The sequence below is a fragment of the Eumetopias jubatus genome, unplaced genomic scaffold (genome assembly GCF_037043125.1).
Source record: "Eumetopias jubatus isolate StellerSeaLion01/CBP00866 unplaced genomic scaffold, mEumJub1_p1.0 scaffold_17, whole genome shotgun sequence".
In the NCBI taxonomy this organism is placed as follows: Eukaryota; Metazoa; Chordata; class Mammalia; order Carnivora; family Otariidae; genus Eumetopias; species Eumetopias jubatus.
The window spans coordinates 33,873,911-33,889,349 of record NW_028274823.1 but is presented as its reverse complement, the minus strand read 5'-3'; the positions used below and the strand labels follow the sequence as shown (position 1 = coordinate 33,889,349).

Sequence of the window (15,439 nt, the reverse complement as noted above, 5' to 3'; positions counted from 1 at the left end):
CCAGAATCATTATTTGGGTTTTCATGGTCACTCACAGACATGTGGCTATGCAGAATGGCAAAAAATTTGAGTCTCCAACTTAAACCTTCCCAACCAAGGTTAAACAAAGTGGTGTTCTGCCTTACTTAAGCTGTTACTCTGTAAACAAATGTCCTTTTCATGGTTGATTTAATGTCATGATTTTTGCATTTTTGTGGGTTTTCTTGATTTTGCTGTTAAAATGGTAGCCCTTGGCCATGTTGTGCTAAAGTGCCATCTAGTGTTTCTAATGCAAGAAGGCTGTGAGGTGCCTTATGAAGGAAATATTTGTGTTTTAGCTAAGTTTCCTTCAGGCATGGATTAATAGTACTGTTGACTCTGAGTTCAGTGTTAACATATATATTAAATAAGATGTCCTTAAACAGCAACACATATAAAACAGGGTTGTCTTGATCAGTTGATAAATTGTGACCAGAGGCTTGCTGGAACTTAAGCTTGTATTTCTCCCAGAAGCAGTGATTCAGTGTTCACTGATCCAGTATTCATAGTTATCATATAGAACAGAATGAGAATTGACTGTAACTTGCTGAAAGTCACATATTCAATAAATAGTATTGCTGGAGTTAGTTTCCAACCTCACACTTCTTTATTAACCTGACTTTATTAGGTAATATCAAAATGGCAATAAGGGTACCCTTAAGTCCACTTGATTCTTAGTGTGGTTAGTGGTGATGTTAAAGTACAAGTAGATAATTTTACAATAAAAACAATTACTGAAAACTGATAATATTTGACTGTTATTAATTCCAGGGACTTATTTTGGGTTTTTGAAGAATATATACTTATAATTTTACTTGTTTAATCATTTACTCCCTGCTCTTCAACCTGTAGGTTTAATGTATTGTTCAGTTTTGCCCAGCTAACTGTTTATACCAGGGTTTTGGTTTTTCTCCCCCACTGTATTCTAAAGGTGCCAACCATTAAGTTCTGTCTGTTCCATCTCACCAGTCCCTTTTGGTAATTTATATTTTTAATCCTCTAACTTTTTAACTTTAAAATTTACCTTCTTGGGGCACATGGCTGATTCAGTCATTTGGTACAGCATGTGACTCTGATCTCAGGTTATGAGTTTGAGCCCCATGTGTGGTGTGGGGTTTATAGAAAAAAATAAAATTTATTTTCTTATTTTGATTTCTTACACATATTGTCTCCCTATTCTTGATCTTCTTATCCAACTCTCACTTTGAAACTTTTTTTTTGAACATCTCTTCCTTTCCTGTATTTCCCCTCACTAATATTTTTAAATCCGTATTCTCTTTTATTTCTGCTTTCAGTTGTATTTAATTTAAAAATGTACTGAAAATGAGTAGTTCTTCGATATCCTGCCCATTGAATATCTTCAGTATAAACCTGCAGTTACAGAAAGTGTACATGGTAATTTCAAAATAAAAATGCCCTCTGTTTAATTTGGAACTATATCAAATGGGAAAAAATTGAGGAAAGTAGAGTCATCAAGAAAAAGGAATATGGTTATAAACAAGTTCTAGTGGGAAAATGTAGAAATAGGTTAAATGTTGGTAAGAATAATAGTAAAGAGTTGTAGATGTGGCTCAAATGCAAGGAACATTTAACATTTACTTAATGTCTTTTAATATGTAACACCATAAAGTCCTTAGAAGAATAATATCCTAAATTCTTGTTTTGTAGGGTAAAAATTCCATTGATGCAAGTGAGGAGAATCCAGGTAAACTTCCTTGTTCTACTTTTGAAGAGTATGTTTATATTTTTGCTTTTATTGCTATCAAAAATAAAATGATTTTTTCTAATAGTTATGAGGAAGAAGAGAGGAAGAGAAGATGAATCCTACAATATTTCAGAGGTCATGTCAAAAGAGGTAAAAATAAAGTGGGGAGGGCACATAAGATTCACTGTTGAGTAAAACCTGTTGTGGATTTTGAACGAGCTTTAGCTGTATGGATTGCTGTTACTTATTTGGCTTTTCAGATTGTTAAGGGACTATTTCAGGGAAGAAAATGGCACTGTCTTCCTGTTTGTTAAGGGAACATAAGCTTGGCCTAATTAGAAATAATTATAATAAAAAAGAAATTATTATCAGAAATTTCTCATAACTTCAAGACCTGATCTTCAGAACTTTGTTCTTGTTCCTTGTTGAGGACCTTTAGGGAACTGAAATCATATAGTCATTTTATTTATTTTTTATTTTTTAAAGATTTTATTTATTATTTAAGAGAGAGTGCGAGAGCACAAGCTGGAGGGAGAGGCAGACTCCCTGCTGAGCAGGGAGCCCGATGCGGGGTTCGATCCCAGGACCCTGGGATCATGACCTGAGCCAAAGGTAGATGCTTAACTGACTGAACCACCCACATGCCCCCCCATATAGTCATTTTTAAAACCAGCTCCTTTTTTACCTTATTCTCACTTGTTACCTCATAAAATAGAAATTAAAAAGCATGTTTAGTTAGACAAACCTTAAATATCCCTTAGGCATATTTTAATGTTACATTCTTACATTATTATCTACTATATTTTTCTTTAACCTGAAATTCAAACTCTTGAGATCTTCTTAAAGTATAAAATACAAAATTTCACATGATACTTGTCTTTACTGTAGGGATGCACTCTGATATTTTCCTTCTTTTTTTTCTTTCATTTAAAAATAATGGTCAGCCTGCTTCTCCCTCTCCCACTCCCCCTGCTTGTGTTCCCTCTCTTGCTGTGTCTCTCTCTGTCAAATAAATAAATAAAATCTTTTAAAAAAATAAAATAAAATAATGGTCAGGGCGCCTGGGTGGCTCAGTCGTTAAGCGTTGCCTTTGGCTCAGGTCATGATTCCTGGGTCCTGGGATTGAGCCCCGCATCGGATTCCCTGCTTGGCAGAGAGCCTGCTTCTCCCTCTTCCTCTGCTTGCTGCTTCCGCTACTTGTGCTCACTCACTCTCTGTCAAATAAATAAATATAGTCTTTAAAAAAAAATAAATAATGGTCGAGACTCATTTAATTGATCATGGAACATAGCCTAGAATTTGTAAAACACTATTATATAAGTATTATTTAGATTTATTGAAATTCAGCCAGTCGTGCAGCTTTTTTTTTTTTTAAGATTTTATTTATTTGACAGAGAGAGAACACAAAGCAGGGGGAGTGGGAGAGGGAGAAGCAGGCTTCCCATAGGGGAGGGAGCCTGACACGGGGCTCCATTCCAAACCTCCAGAGGCAGGAGAGTTCCTGACAAGTTCAAAAAACTTAAAAATACATATTTGTTACCAGTTTATATATAAATGAAAAGGTGGTAAAGGATAAGGCTATAGAGGTAAGCAGGGTCAGGAGTTTAGTTACAAGGTTTAATTTTTAACAGTACTTCATAAATAGTATTATGTTTGTTTTGATTATTCACAAATTGTTTTCCAAAAGGTTCAGCTTAGTCATTGTATTTATTTTTACTTATTTTTTTTTTTTTTAAAGGTTGGGGTTTCTTTCTTTTTTTTTTAAGATTTTATTTATTCATTTGAGACACAGAGATAGAGAGAGAGAGAAAGCATGAGCAGGGAGAGAGGCAGAGGGAGACGCAGGCTCCTCGCTGAGCCAGGAGCCCGATGTGGGGCTCGATCCCAGGACTCTGGGATCATGACCTGAGCCGAAGGCAGACGCTTAACCATCTGAGCCACCCAGGCGCCCCTATTTTTACTTATTTTAAAAGACAACTCTGCTGTCAGTTTCCTATATCCCTTCAGCCTTAGGGTATGAATATCTATACTTATATAATACTTTACATACACATATGACAACACATGTGAGCATGTATGTTTTTCTCAGCCTCTTAACTGATGTGTCCTATCATTCTTTGTATCTTAAATTTAAGATACATTCGAAGTTTCTTGAATGTATCTACCATTTCATCCTCTTTGTTCTGTGCACATGCTATTCTCTGCTTGAAACATACCCTAACTTTATCTTTAATGATTATGCCCTGTTGATAACTTTTTCAGATAATTTGATATAATACTATTATAACTCATCAAGTAGCATTTGGTATTGCTTGTCTTCATACCCTTAGTATCTAGTAGGTACTTAAGAATCAGAACACTTCTATTCTGTATTTTTAATATATTTGTCTTTGCCTCTTGCTCAAGATTGCAAAATCAGATATCTATCCAGAGAAGCCTGAAGTAGGCTAGAGTTGGGACTATAATACATTTGGAAGCGAATCCTTAAATACCAGGAGTAGCCACAACTTAGACTCTAGAGGAGGGTTTAGAAAACCTTTTCTGTAAAGGGTCAGATAGTTTTTGGCTTTGAATAGTTTAGTGGGCAACTACTCAACACTGAACTTGGTTGGCCATTGTAGCCTGAGAGCAGTCATAAACAAACTAAGCAAATATGCTCAACTTTGTTCTAGTTAAACTTTATTTACAGAAACAGGTTGCCAGCTGGAGTTGGTCTACAGTCTATATTTGCCAATCCCTGTTCTAGAGAATTATTGTCATGTGTGAATTCGGACTAAGTCTCTTCAGATAAGCTTTGGTTTAAAAAACAAACCAAGGGGCGCCTGGGTGGCTCAGTCGTTAAGCGTCTGCCTTCGGCTCAGGTCATGATCCCAGGGTCCTGGGATCGAGCCCTACATCGGGCTGCCTGCTCAGCGGGAAGCCTGCTTCTCCCTCTCCCGCTTCCCCTGCTTGTGTTCCCTCTCTCTCTGTATCTCTCTCTGTCAAATAAATAAATAAAATCTTTAATTAAAAACAAACAAACAAACAAAAAAACCCTGGAAAATTTAGGAGGAAATACCCCAATTTTTAAGTGTTGCTAACTAATGCAGAGTCTTATAAGACACTGTAACCTTAATTTTGCCTGAGGTCCACCAGTTTGAGCCCTGTATTTTAATTACCTTGAGAGCCTTATCCCCATTTTCCTGGCATGAAGTTAGAATAAATGCTTGTTGAATAAATGAAAGAATGAATGACATACATTGTGACTTTATTTCTGTTTTCTCAATGTTCTAGGAAATTTTGTCCGTGGCTAAAAAAAATAAAAAGGAGATTGAGGTAAGAGATTTATGAGAGATTAAATGTAGGATCCGTATCTGTTTACCTGATCATTAGTTCCTTTAATCCCCAGTGTACATTTTTTTTCTCACCAGTTATTCTATTTCTTAACCTTAAAAAAAAATTCACTTCTTATCCTATCATGCTTCTTCCTTATATATCAACTTAGGGTGTTCTATTGCATGTTCCTTAATGTGTAAATGCTAGTTTATGGGTCCTTGGGAGTTTAGCAGTAATGCAAGTGCCTGTAACCATGTGCATTCCACGTGTATATATTCCACAGCTTGTGGAAGCTCTGAGAGATGCCTTAATCTTGTTTCTGACATTAAATATTGTCTTTGGATCTGTTTGGGAAGGCTTCTCACCCCAGCCCCATTTTATGTGGAGAGATTCCTTGTTACCTGAGTATTCACTATCTATGTCCCTTCAAGTACAAGATTTCTTAGAGAAGCAGAAACAGTTGTAACATGAAAATGTTCACCAAGGGATATAGAAATTAACTTACCTAGCAAAGATTAATAGGCTTTTGGGAAAATTGATGACATGATTATAAAGTGGGAGATAATTCTGTTTGCCCATCATAATTTTGGCCAAAATTTACATCTTATATAAATGCATTGATTTTTATTTGTTCAGTATAAGGATTGGTTTATGATATAATTATAACTCAACAATGTTAAATATAAATAAGATTAAGCATTTTTTTTACAATATATAGTTGCATATTTATTTAAAATTTTTTTAAAGATCTTTTTTATTTGAGAGAGCTCCCATGAGCAGGGGGGAGAGGGACAGACTGGGAAGCAGGCTCCCCACTGAGTTAGTGTTGAGGGGGGCGGGGACGAGGCGCAGGCATTCCTTCCTAGCTGGGACTCTGAGATCATGACCTGAGCTGAAGGCAGCTGCTTAACCTACTGAGTTACCCAGGTACCCCTTTAGTTGCATTTTTAAAGATAAAGCTTCAGTCTAATTTCCCATGTTTTACTATGGAATTTTGACCATTTTATAATATGCAATAAGTAAATGTGTGCTATGCTTGTGTTAATTCTGATGAATTTTGATAAATGTATACATTTGTGTAACTACCACCCAAATCAAGATCTAGAATCTTTTCATATGGTAGAAGGATCCCTTGTATCCCTTGCCAGTCATTTCCGCCACCGCCAAACCTAGAGGCAACGGCTTTTTGACTTCTGTCACAGATAGTTTTGCCCAATTTTTTAACCTTTATCACAGGCTAGGTCATACAAATAAAATCTAAATATGTAGTCTTTTATCTTTTATTTCCTGTTAACTTTTTACTCAACATAGTTGGTACTCATTTATATTGTTGAGTTTATTACTAGTTGTTTTTTTTTAATTGCTGAGTAGAATTCCATTGAATGAATATTATAATTTCTTTATCCATTCTCTGGATGGGCATTTGACTTGTTTCCAGTTTGTGACTTAAGAATAAGACCACCATGATAATTTTTGTACAAGTCTGTGTGGACATGTTTTCATGTTCTTTGATATATACCTAGGAATGGAATTGCTGAGTCATCCTGTAAATGTATGTTTAACTTTATAAGAATATTCTTTTCCTGAAGTGAACACACTATTTTAATCTCACCAGCTATGTATAAAAATTTCTGTTGATACTACCAGCATTTCATGTTAGTCTTTTTAATTTTAGCCATTTTACTGAATGTGAAATGATCTTGTGTGGGTTTTGCATTTTCTTTAATTACTGATGATGTAAAGTATATTTTCATGTTCTTAATGGCTGTATATTTTCTTTTATAAAGTTTCTGTTTACATCTTTTACCCATTTATTGGGTTACTTGCCCTTTTATTGTTGATATATGAGTTCTTTATATAATGTAGAGGTTCTTTGTCAGATTTATGTACTGTATTTTCTTTCGGTTTGTGGCTTGCCTACTCATTTTCTTAATGGTATCTTTTAGTAAGGAGAACTTGTAAGTTTTATAGTAGCTCATCAGTTCATCGCTTTTTTCCCCCCTTTGGTGGTTAGTGCGTTTTTGTGTTGTTTAAGAAATTTTTGCCTATCATGAGGTTATCAAGATACTCTGTTTTCTTCTAAAAGCTTTACAGTTCTGGTTTTACTTTATGATATTTGTGATGTTCGTCACAAATTTTATGTATGGAATGGTGAAACTCGGGGTTTGTAATTTTCCAGTTGAATATCTAGTTGTGGCATTATTTATGACTTCTCATTTATAAGACTTTTCCATCTGAATTGACTCAATCCTCATTTTCACATTCTTTTTTTTTTTAAGGTTTTGTTTTGTTTTTTAAAGATTTTTATTTATTTATTGAGAGAGAGAGAGAATGGTAGAGAGAGAGCATGAGAGGGAAGAAGGTCAGAGGGAGAAGCAGACTCCCTGCTGAGCAGGGAGCCCGATGCAGGACTCGATCCCGGGACTCCAGGATCATGACCTGAGCCGAAGGCAGTTGCTTAACCAACTGAGCCACCCAGGCACCCTCATTTTCACATTCTTAAAAACAGAGTTGTGGACATCACTAACCAGTAAAATCTTGTCATTGGTTATAAGTTGGTAATGAGTGTCAACAGAGTTAAGTTGATACTCTTTTTTTTTTTTTTTAAGATTTTATTTATTTGAGAGAATGAGAGAGAGAGAGTGCATGAGAGGGGGGAGGGTCAGAGGGAGAAGCAGACTCCCTGCTGAGCAGGGAGTCCAATGTGGGACTCGATCCCGGGACTCCAGGATCATGACCTGAGCCGAAGGCAGTCGCTTAACCAGCTGAGCCACCCAGGTGCCCATAAGTTGATACTCTTAAGTGTGATGTACGGAGTTCTTAAACTTTATTTACTTTGCCTCTTTTCCTTCAACAAAAGTAATATTTAGATGGAAGTAAATGTTTCTTTTTCCTTGAAAGGAAATTTTTTTATTTCTATTTTTTTTATAGACGTTACTCATTATCTTTGATTTGGGTGAAAGAAATTATTAAGAAAATAGTTTAATAAATTCTTGAGTAGCTCATTTTAAAAGTTTGGATGGGAGGTACAATTGTAAAGGACATTTCAGTAGTGTATGCCTGTAATCTAAGTTATTTTTAGAATTTTTTTTCAATGGCTTTGCATTTGTGGGAGAATGAGGGTAACTCTCTAAGGTTTTATTCAACAAATGGTTTTATTTCTCTATACTTAATGATTATAGGACTGGGTAAATTTTGATTACATTTTCTGATAAATAGAGGATAGCAACATTATGTATCAAAGTTCTAATTAAGCTTTTTTCTTTACAGAATGAAAGCTCCTCTTCTAATCTCTGTGTAGAAGACCTTCAGAAAAACAAAGATTCAAATAGTATAATTAAAGATAGATTGTCTCAAACGGTTAGGCAGAATACTAAATTCTTTTTTGACCCAGTTCGGAAATGTAATGGACAGCCAGTACCCTTTCAACAACCAAAACACTTCACAGGAGGAGTGATGCGATGGTACCAAGTGGAAGGCATGGAATGGCTCAGGGTAATGAATTCTCAATTTTAATACAAGATACTGGTTCATATCTATATAATAACCTATTAATGTGCTGTAAACTTGAGCTGTTCCTTCCAAGTTCATTATTAAATGTGAAACTTTGTGTGTAAGTACTTATTTTCATATTTATTTATCTAGACTAATTTTTGGTATTTTATTCAAGACTGCCAACACTTATATGGCTTTGATAACCAACTTCCCACAAATGTTACAACCATGAATATGTCAGTCTTACCATAATTATCATCTCTGGGTAAAAAAGAAATAAGCTTGCTAATCCAATAGGTGTTTATATCAGAATTTAAATACAGTGTATATTATTTTGTCCAGATGCTTTGGGAAAATGGAATTAATGGCATTTTAGCAGATGAAATGGGATTGGGAAAGACAGTTCAGTGCATTGCTACAATTGCATTGATGATTCAGAGAGGAGTACCTGGACCTTTTCTCGTCTGTGGCCCTTTGTCTACACTTCCTAACTGGATGGCTGAATTCCAGAGATTTACACCAGATGTAAGATATGTTTCCTTTTGTTGGATGTTATCATTTCTAATATTTTATTGTTTTGTTGCCTGAATTGTAGAATTGTTACTGTAATTGTATGGATTTCTGTACTATGGAAACACTACACCTTGAGGGTGTGTTCTAAGTTTATTTAAGTAATCTCTACACCCAGTATGGGGCTTGACCTCATGGCCCCAAGATCAAGAGTTGTGTGCTCCTCTGACTGAGCCAGCAAGGCACCCCTACTTCTTGAGTTATTTTTCAAATGTTAGCAAAATCCATGTTAAGTGTATATGGAAGAATAGGTATTAGTAATCTCAGGTATTTGCCAAAAATACCCCTGGATGATTTTCAGTGCATTGGATAATTTCATTCACCTAAGACTGACCTAGGCAGAAATTATTTCTCTTACTATGGTGTTTTTCTTCCATATATATGTGTCATCTTAGCCATATCCTTGCTTATACTTGATTTGTTTTTATGGCTTATTCTCTTATAGTAGTAATTTATTAGAGGTGATTAACTCATTTTGCTATTGAAAAATAGAGCTAGGATTAAATTATTTTTTTCTCCTAAATGATTAATTTTATATTTTCCAAATTGTTGATATTTGCATTTTGTTCTAAAGTTTGTTATAAATCAATATAAAATCTTTTAGATTCCTACTATGTTATATCACGGGACCCAGCAGGAACGTCGAAAATTGGTAAAGAATATTCACAAGCGAAAAGGGACACTGCAGATTCATCCTGTAGTAATTACTTCATTTGAAATAGCCATGAGAGACCGAAATGCATTACAGGTAAGATTGGTCTCCATTGTAATCCATAAACCACATTTTTCTTAGTTCATAGCACTTTCTCATCATCCATTAGCATTTGTTTAATTTTTTTCCTGATGAAAGCAGTAGATTGTGTTCTACAGATTCTTTTAGAAACCAAAGGTTTAAATTAACAGATGGAGAAGGTGTAGTCTCTAACAAGAAAATTAAAGCAGTAGCATCTTGACCTATAGCCAAAATATCATTTTAGTGTGTTAAATTCAGCTAGACATAAACCTAATCTGAATATGTATGTCTGACATGTGGTTTAAGTAAATAGAACTTATCCATTTAATTTTAATTAAGAATAGAATATATGAACAAGTTGTTTTTAGACTGTCTTATGGATATATGGCGTATCTGTTTTTTGTGTATGTCGTAGCTACTTATTTATTAGTGCCCAAGTTATAATACAGTTGGAAAGTTAACCTTTGCTCATTGCCTCTCTCAGTTCATTTTTTGGTATTTGCACTTCTCTCTCACTGCTCCACCTATTTCACATATAGTTCTTTACAACTTTGTTTTCCTTTCTCTGTCTGGTATATCAAGTTTTACTTGTGCGCTGGTGGAAATTTGGAATATGAATTGCAGTTATGTTACTTCTTCACAGTAAGAGTAATATACACTCCTTGTAGAAAAAAGCATACAGACTTCAAAGCAGTTGTAATTCTGAGAATGCTGCTGCTATATTAAGTATTTTTGTTAGCATACAGATATAATTTATACATCGTGTCTTGAAACTTCAGTTTTCTACTAAATAATATAACATGAAGACCTTTCTAATCATTTTGACCTCCCTACCCTGCCCATATTGGAACAGATAAGCTTTATTGTCAATTCCATTTGCCAGTGGCTAGAATTTTTGTAATTTTCCCTTTCTCTGAACTTAGCATATTATTTTAAGGATCTTCCCTTTGGGGGTGCAGGGCCCCTATTGCTGAGTGGCAGCAGAAGTATCAGTTAACTTACCAGATCATTTTTCAGAACTCTCATTTCTGTTGCATCGAGTTTTCTCTTTGCTTTTACATATTCATGTATATTTGTTTGGCTTTTTTATGGTAGATGTCTTACAGTGAGAGGTTACTTAGGTTATCTGGTATTACCAGCAAAAGAAGTCTGAAGTTGTTTTTCTTTTAAAAAAAAAAGTCATAATATTATGTTAAAAATTTTTTTATTCTGCTATGAATGTATTAAAGTGAAATGCAAAAAATGCCCCATTTCATACTCTTCCCCCCAATTTGCCAATCCTGTTCTCCAAGGATACCTACACTTGCCAGGTTGGTATTTATATTTCTCAGAAATGTACCGTATGTCTGTATTTTTAAACAATAAAATAGATGAACTTTAAGCTTGCCTGATTAAGATAAAAGAGAAAGCACAGATCATAAAAATGAGAGTAAGATTTTTTGTTGTTTTTGCTTTTTTTTTTTTAACAAAGTTCTGGAAAATGAGAAAATATTTTTTATGACAACTTACTGAAAGTAAATGAGTGGCTTTCTGTGAAGATAGAAATTACTAAAACTGGCTCCAGAAGAAAGGCAAAGTCTAAACAAATCAGTAATTATGTAAGAAACTGAGAACACCATCAGATTAAAAAGAGTGTCCATTTCAGATGTAGGCCTCAAGAATGAAAATTCTAGTATTTAATGTTTCAGAGCATGTGGAACTAATAAAAGCTTTAGTTCTTTTTTAGGAATCTAGCATAACACTAATCAAAACCTGACAAAGCATTACACAGGGAAACCACAGATTTTTTGTTTTTTTTTTAAGATTTATTTTTAGAGAGAATGAGAGAGAGCACAAGTGGGAGAGGTAGAGGAAGAAGGAAAGAATCTCAAGCAAACTCCACGCTGAGTGCAGAGCCCACTGTGGGGCTCGATCTCACCTGAGCCAGAATCAAGTAGAACACTCAACCGATTGCACCGCCCAGGTGCCCCCAGACTAAAGAATGTGAATAGAAAATATTTAAATATATAATAGCAGGTGGACTTTATTAGTTCATAGCCAAGGAAGTCTATTTTAGGAACACAAGTATACATCAGTTTTAGGAAATTTATCCTTTTAGTAGATCAGAGGAAAACATGACCATTTCAGTAGGTACAGAAATGCCATTTGATAAAATTGAACATCCATCCCTGATAAACAAGTTTTATTTTTGAATTGTTTTTTAAAAAAATTGTGAGATTATCATTTTAAAGTTTTTCCCTAAATTCCTTTTCTAGCACTGCTATTGGAAATACTTAATAGTAGATGAAGGACACAGGATTAAGAACATGAAATGCCGTCTAATCAGGGAGTTAAAACGATTCAATGCAGATAACAAACTTCTTTTGACTGGTACTCCCTTGCAAAACAATTTATCAGAACTTTGGTCATTGCTAAACTTTTTGTTGCCAGATGTATTTGATGACTTGAAAAGGTAGGTAAGCCAGTTATTTAACTATTTTTTATATTTTTCTAACCTCAAATCTGTGCTCTTAGTTAAAATTAATTCCTTTCTTCTAGGTAGTTGGATTAAAATGATAGCTTTTTGGCAAGTCCTTCATGATATATATATGTTAATATAATTGATTTATGTAATACGTTAACTTGTAATCATTTTTTTCTCTTACAGCTTTGAATCTTGGTTTGATATCACTAGTCTTTCTGAAACTGCTGAAGATATAATTGCTAAAGAAAGAGAACAGAATGTATTGCATATGCTGCACCAGGTTGTGACTTTGTCTTAATTCTGTTTACTGTGGACTCCTAGAATAAAAAAGGAACCCAATAGATTACCTGTTCAACCCTTTGTAGTAGATTTTGAAAAAGTGACCTCTGGGGTGGGGGAAGAACAAGGGAATAAGTTAAATCTGAGGGGGTGGGGGGGTCTTCATTTTTTAAGACTTGATAGTATTTATAAAGGAAAAAAGAGAAAGAAGGGATAAAGAGATGTGTGGAGAGAGTATTGCCTGAAAGCATACGAATGCTTAATATTCACATACATTTACTCATGTTTAAATTTTAGATTCTAACACCTTTCTTACTGAGAAGACTAAAATCTGATGTTGCTCTTGAAGTTCCTCCTAAACGAGAAGTAGTTGTTTATGCACCGCTTTCAAAGAAACAAGAGATCTTTTATACAGCCATTGTGAACCGTACAATTGCAAACATGTTTGGATGCAGTGAGGTAGAGTGTGGATTTGACATAAACTGTAAATGACAGTTGATGTTGGAAATTTCATGGTTAATTTCAATCTTAGAGCTTATCACCTCTTTTTAGGACTTGTAGAGGGTGAATTTCTAACGAGTAGAAGGCAGTAAAAGTCTCGTAGTAATTCTGTGATCCTACTAAAATCAGGTGATGGCTCATGCATTAATTGCTTTATAGTTATCTGGAGATGGCTCATGCATTAATTGCTTTATAGTTATCTGGAATGTTTGTGAAAATTTTTTATTCCTGTCCCAGATTAACCCAAATCATGCTGTGTGGGGATGGACTTGGAAATACATTTGAATAAGCACACACTATATACCAGAGTTTCCCAGCTAGACCAATCCCACCCCCCCACACACACACAGTCCCTTTATAGGAGGTTATTGATCTCCAAAAAATGTAATAGAATACCTTATTTGAAAGAAATATCTTCTTTGGAATGTGATTATCTTAAAACTAAAGATTAGGAGACCCTTAAATTTTGTTTAAATGTCCAGATTTTTTATTGTATGTCATGTATCTATTGTTCAAAACATGGTTCTATACATTTCTGTTTTGTGCAACCATTAGACTGTTCCACAATTTTTATTATAATTAAAGAGTGGATCTGGCTTTTTAGCTATTAGAAATTTATAATCGTTGCTTATTTTGAGGAGTTTAATTGCAGTGTTATACCAATCCAAAGAAATAGTCTCTAATGCAGATATGTGGAGCCCCTTAATTTAACCTTAAGTTATTAAATTCTTTTATATAAGTTCAAAATAGTTCTATCCATCCTTAATTTTTTCCACTGAGATATGGAGGCATTTACTCTAATTCTATAATATTGTCATAAGCATTAAAACAGACTTTATGACCTCATTTGCACTTGGCCAAAGTTTATGGATCCTTCGTTTTGTGCCTTTGGAAATCCCTAAACTTGATGATGAAAGACAAAATTAGTTTTGTTTTTTTTTTTAAAGATTTTATTTATTTATTTGAGAGAGAGAATGAGAGACAGCATGAGAGAGAGGAGGGTCAGAGGGAGAAGCAGACTCCCTGCTGAGCAGGGAGCCCGATGTGGGACTCGATCCCGGGACCCCGGGTTCATGACCTGAGCTGAAGGCAGTCGCTTAACCAACTGAGCCACCCAGGCGCCCCCAAAATTAGTTTCTTCTTTATATCTTAAAACATTTGCACATAAAAATATTACAATCCACTTTATGTATTTAGAATTTAAAGGTATAGCTTCTTAAACATATTTCTTTTTAATTGTTCACTTTTAGAAAGAAACCGTCGAGCTAAGTCCCACTGGACGACCAAGGCGGCGAACTAGAAAGTCAATAAATTACAGCAAAATAGATGATTTCCCTAATGAACTGGAAAAATTGATCAGTCAAATGCAGCCAGAAGTAGACAGAGAAAGGTGTGAGTTTAAAATAAATTTAAGTATCTTTTAAACCGTGATGCTTTTTGTATTTCTCACATTCATGGATTATATGTTTTTGATAGAGCTGTTGTGGAAACAAATATCCCTATAGAATCTGAGGTTAATCTGAAGCTGCAGAATATAATGATGCTCCTTCGTAAGTGCTGTAATCATCCATATTTGATTGAGTACCCTATAGACCCGGTCACACAAGAGTTTAAGGTGAATACCATTTAATAATGTACTGTTTTGATTTCTATAACTATCCCTCCCTCCCTCCCTCCTCTCTCCTGCCCCCCCAATAAATAAATCTTGGGGAAAAAAAAGAATAAACTTCAACATCTGTGCAGTAAGTTTAAGCTTAAAGTTCTCTTATTATAAAGCCTTTGGGAGAGGAGTGGGGAGGATAGTTCAAGGTTGGACTTAATTTTTGTTTTTGTGAAGTCGTTCGTTTCATTTATTTTTTGAGAGAGAGCCTGTGTGCACTCAATGTGGGGGAGGGGCAGGGGGGAGAGAATCTTAAGCAAGCTCCATGCTCAGTGTGGAGCCCTATGTGGGGCTTGAGATCATGACCTGAGCTAAAATCAAGAGTGGGGCACTTCGCCGACTGAGCCACTCAGGTGCCCCCATTTTAAAATTCCACAGTATGTCTTTCCTTGAGAAAAAACTATCTTCTGATTTAAAAAGATCAAATGATGAGGTCAATTTTTTTTAATTTAAAGTTTTATGGGGACTTGTCATTGAAAATGAACTATTTACATAGATTTTATTTTGACAAAAACAAGATTATTGGTAATTATTAAGACTATTTTTTCTGTTCTTTGCCTGCTTTTAAGATTGATGAAGAATTGGTAACAAATTCTGGGAAATTCTTAATTTTGGATCGAATGCTGCCAGAACTAAAAGCCAGAGGTCACAAGGTGGTACTTTTGACTGGAATTTGGGTTATTTAATTACTTCCTATTA

The 15,439-nt window shown here is 34.9% G+C and overlaps 1 protein-coding gene across 1 annotated transcript in view; it reads left to right on the top strand.

Moving 5' to 3' along the window:
• Positions 1-15,439, top strand: part of HELLS (helicase, lymphoid specific) — a 37,564-nt gene that overhangs the window by 10,305 nt on the left and 11,820 nt on the right. Inside the window, exons 5-16 of the mRNA XM_028098963.2 lie at positions 1,687-1,723; positions 1,809-1,873; positions 4,997-5,038; positions 8,309-8,533; positions 8,876-9,058; positions 9,708-9,851; positions 12,092-12,288; positions 12,484-12,580; positions 12,877-13,038; positions 14,331-14,470; positions 14,557-14,695; positions 15,310-15,393. Of these exons, the coding sequence (XP_027954764.1) occupies positions 1,687-1,723; positions 1,809-1,873; positions 4,997-5,038; positions 8,309-8,533; positions 8,876-9,058; positions 9,708-9,851; positions 12,092-12,288; positions 12,484-12,580; positions 12,877-13,038; positions 14,331-14,470; positions 14,557-14,695; positions 15,310-15,393 (1,515 nt within the window). The remainder of the gene's footprint in view (positions 1-1,686; positions 1,724-1,808; positions 1,874-4,996; positions 5,039-8,308; positions 8,534-8,875; positions 9,059-9,707; positions 9,852-12,091; positions 12,289-12,483; positions 12,581-12,876; positions 13,039-14,330; positions 14,471-14,556; positions 14,696-15,309; positions 15,394-15,439) is intronic.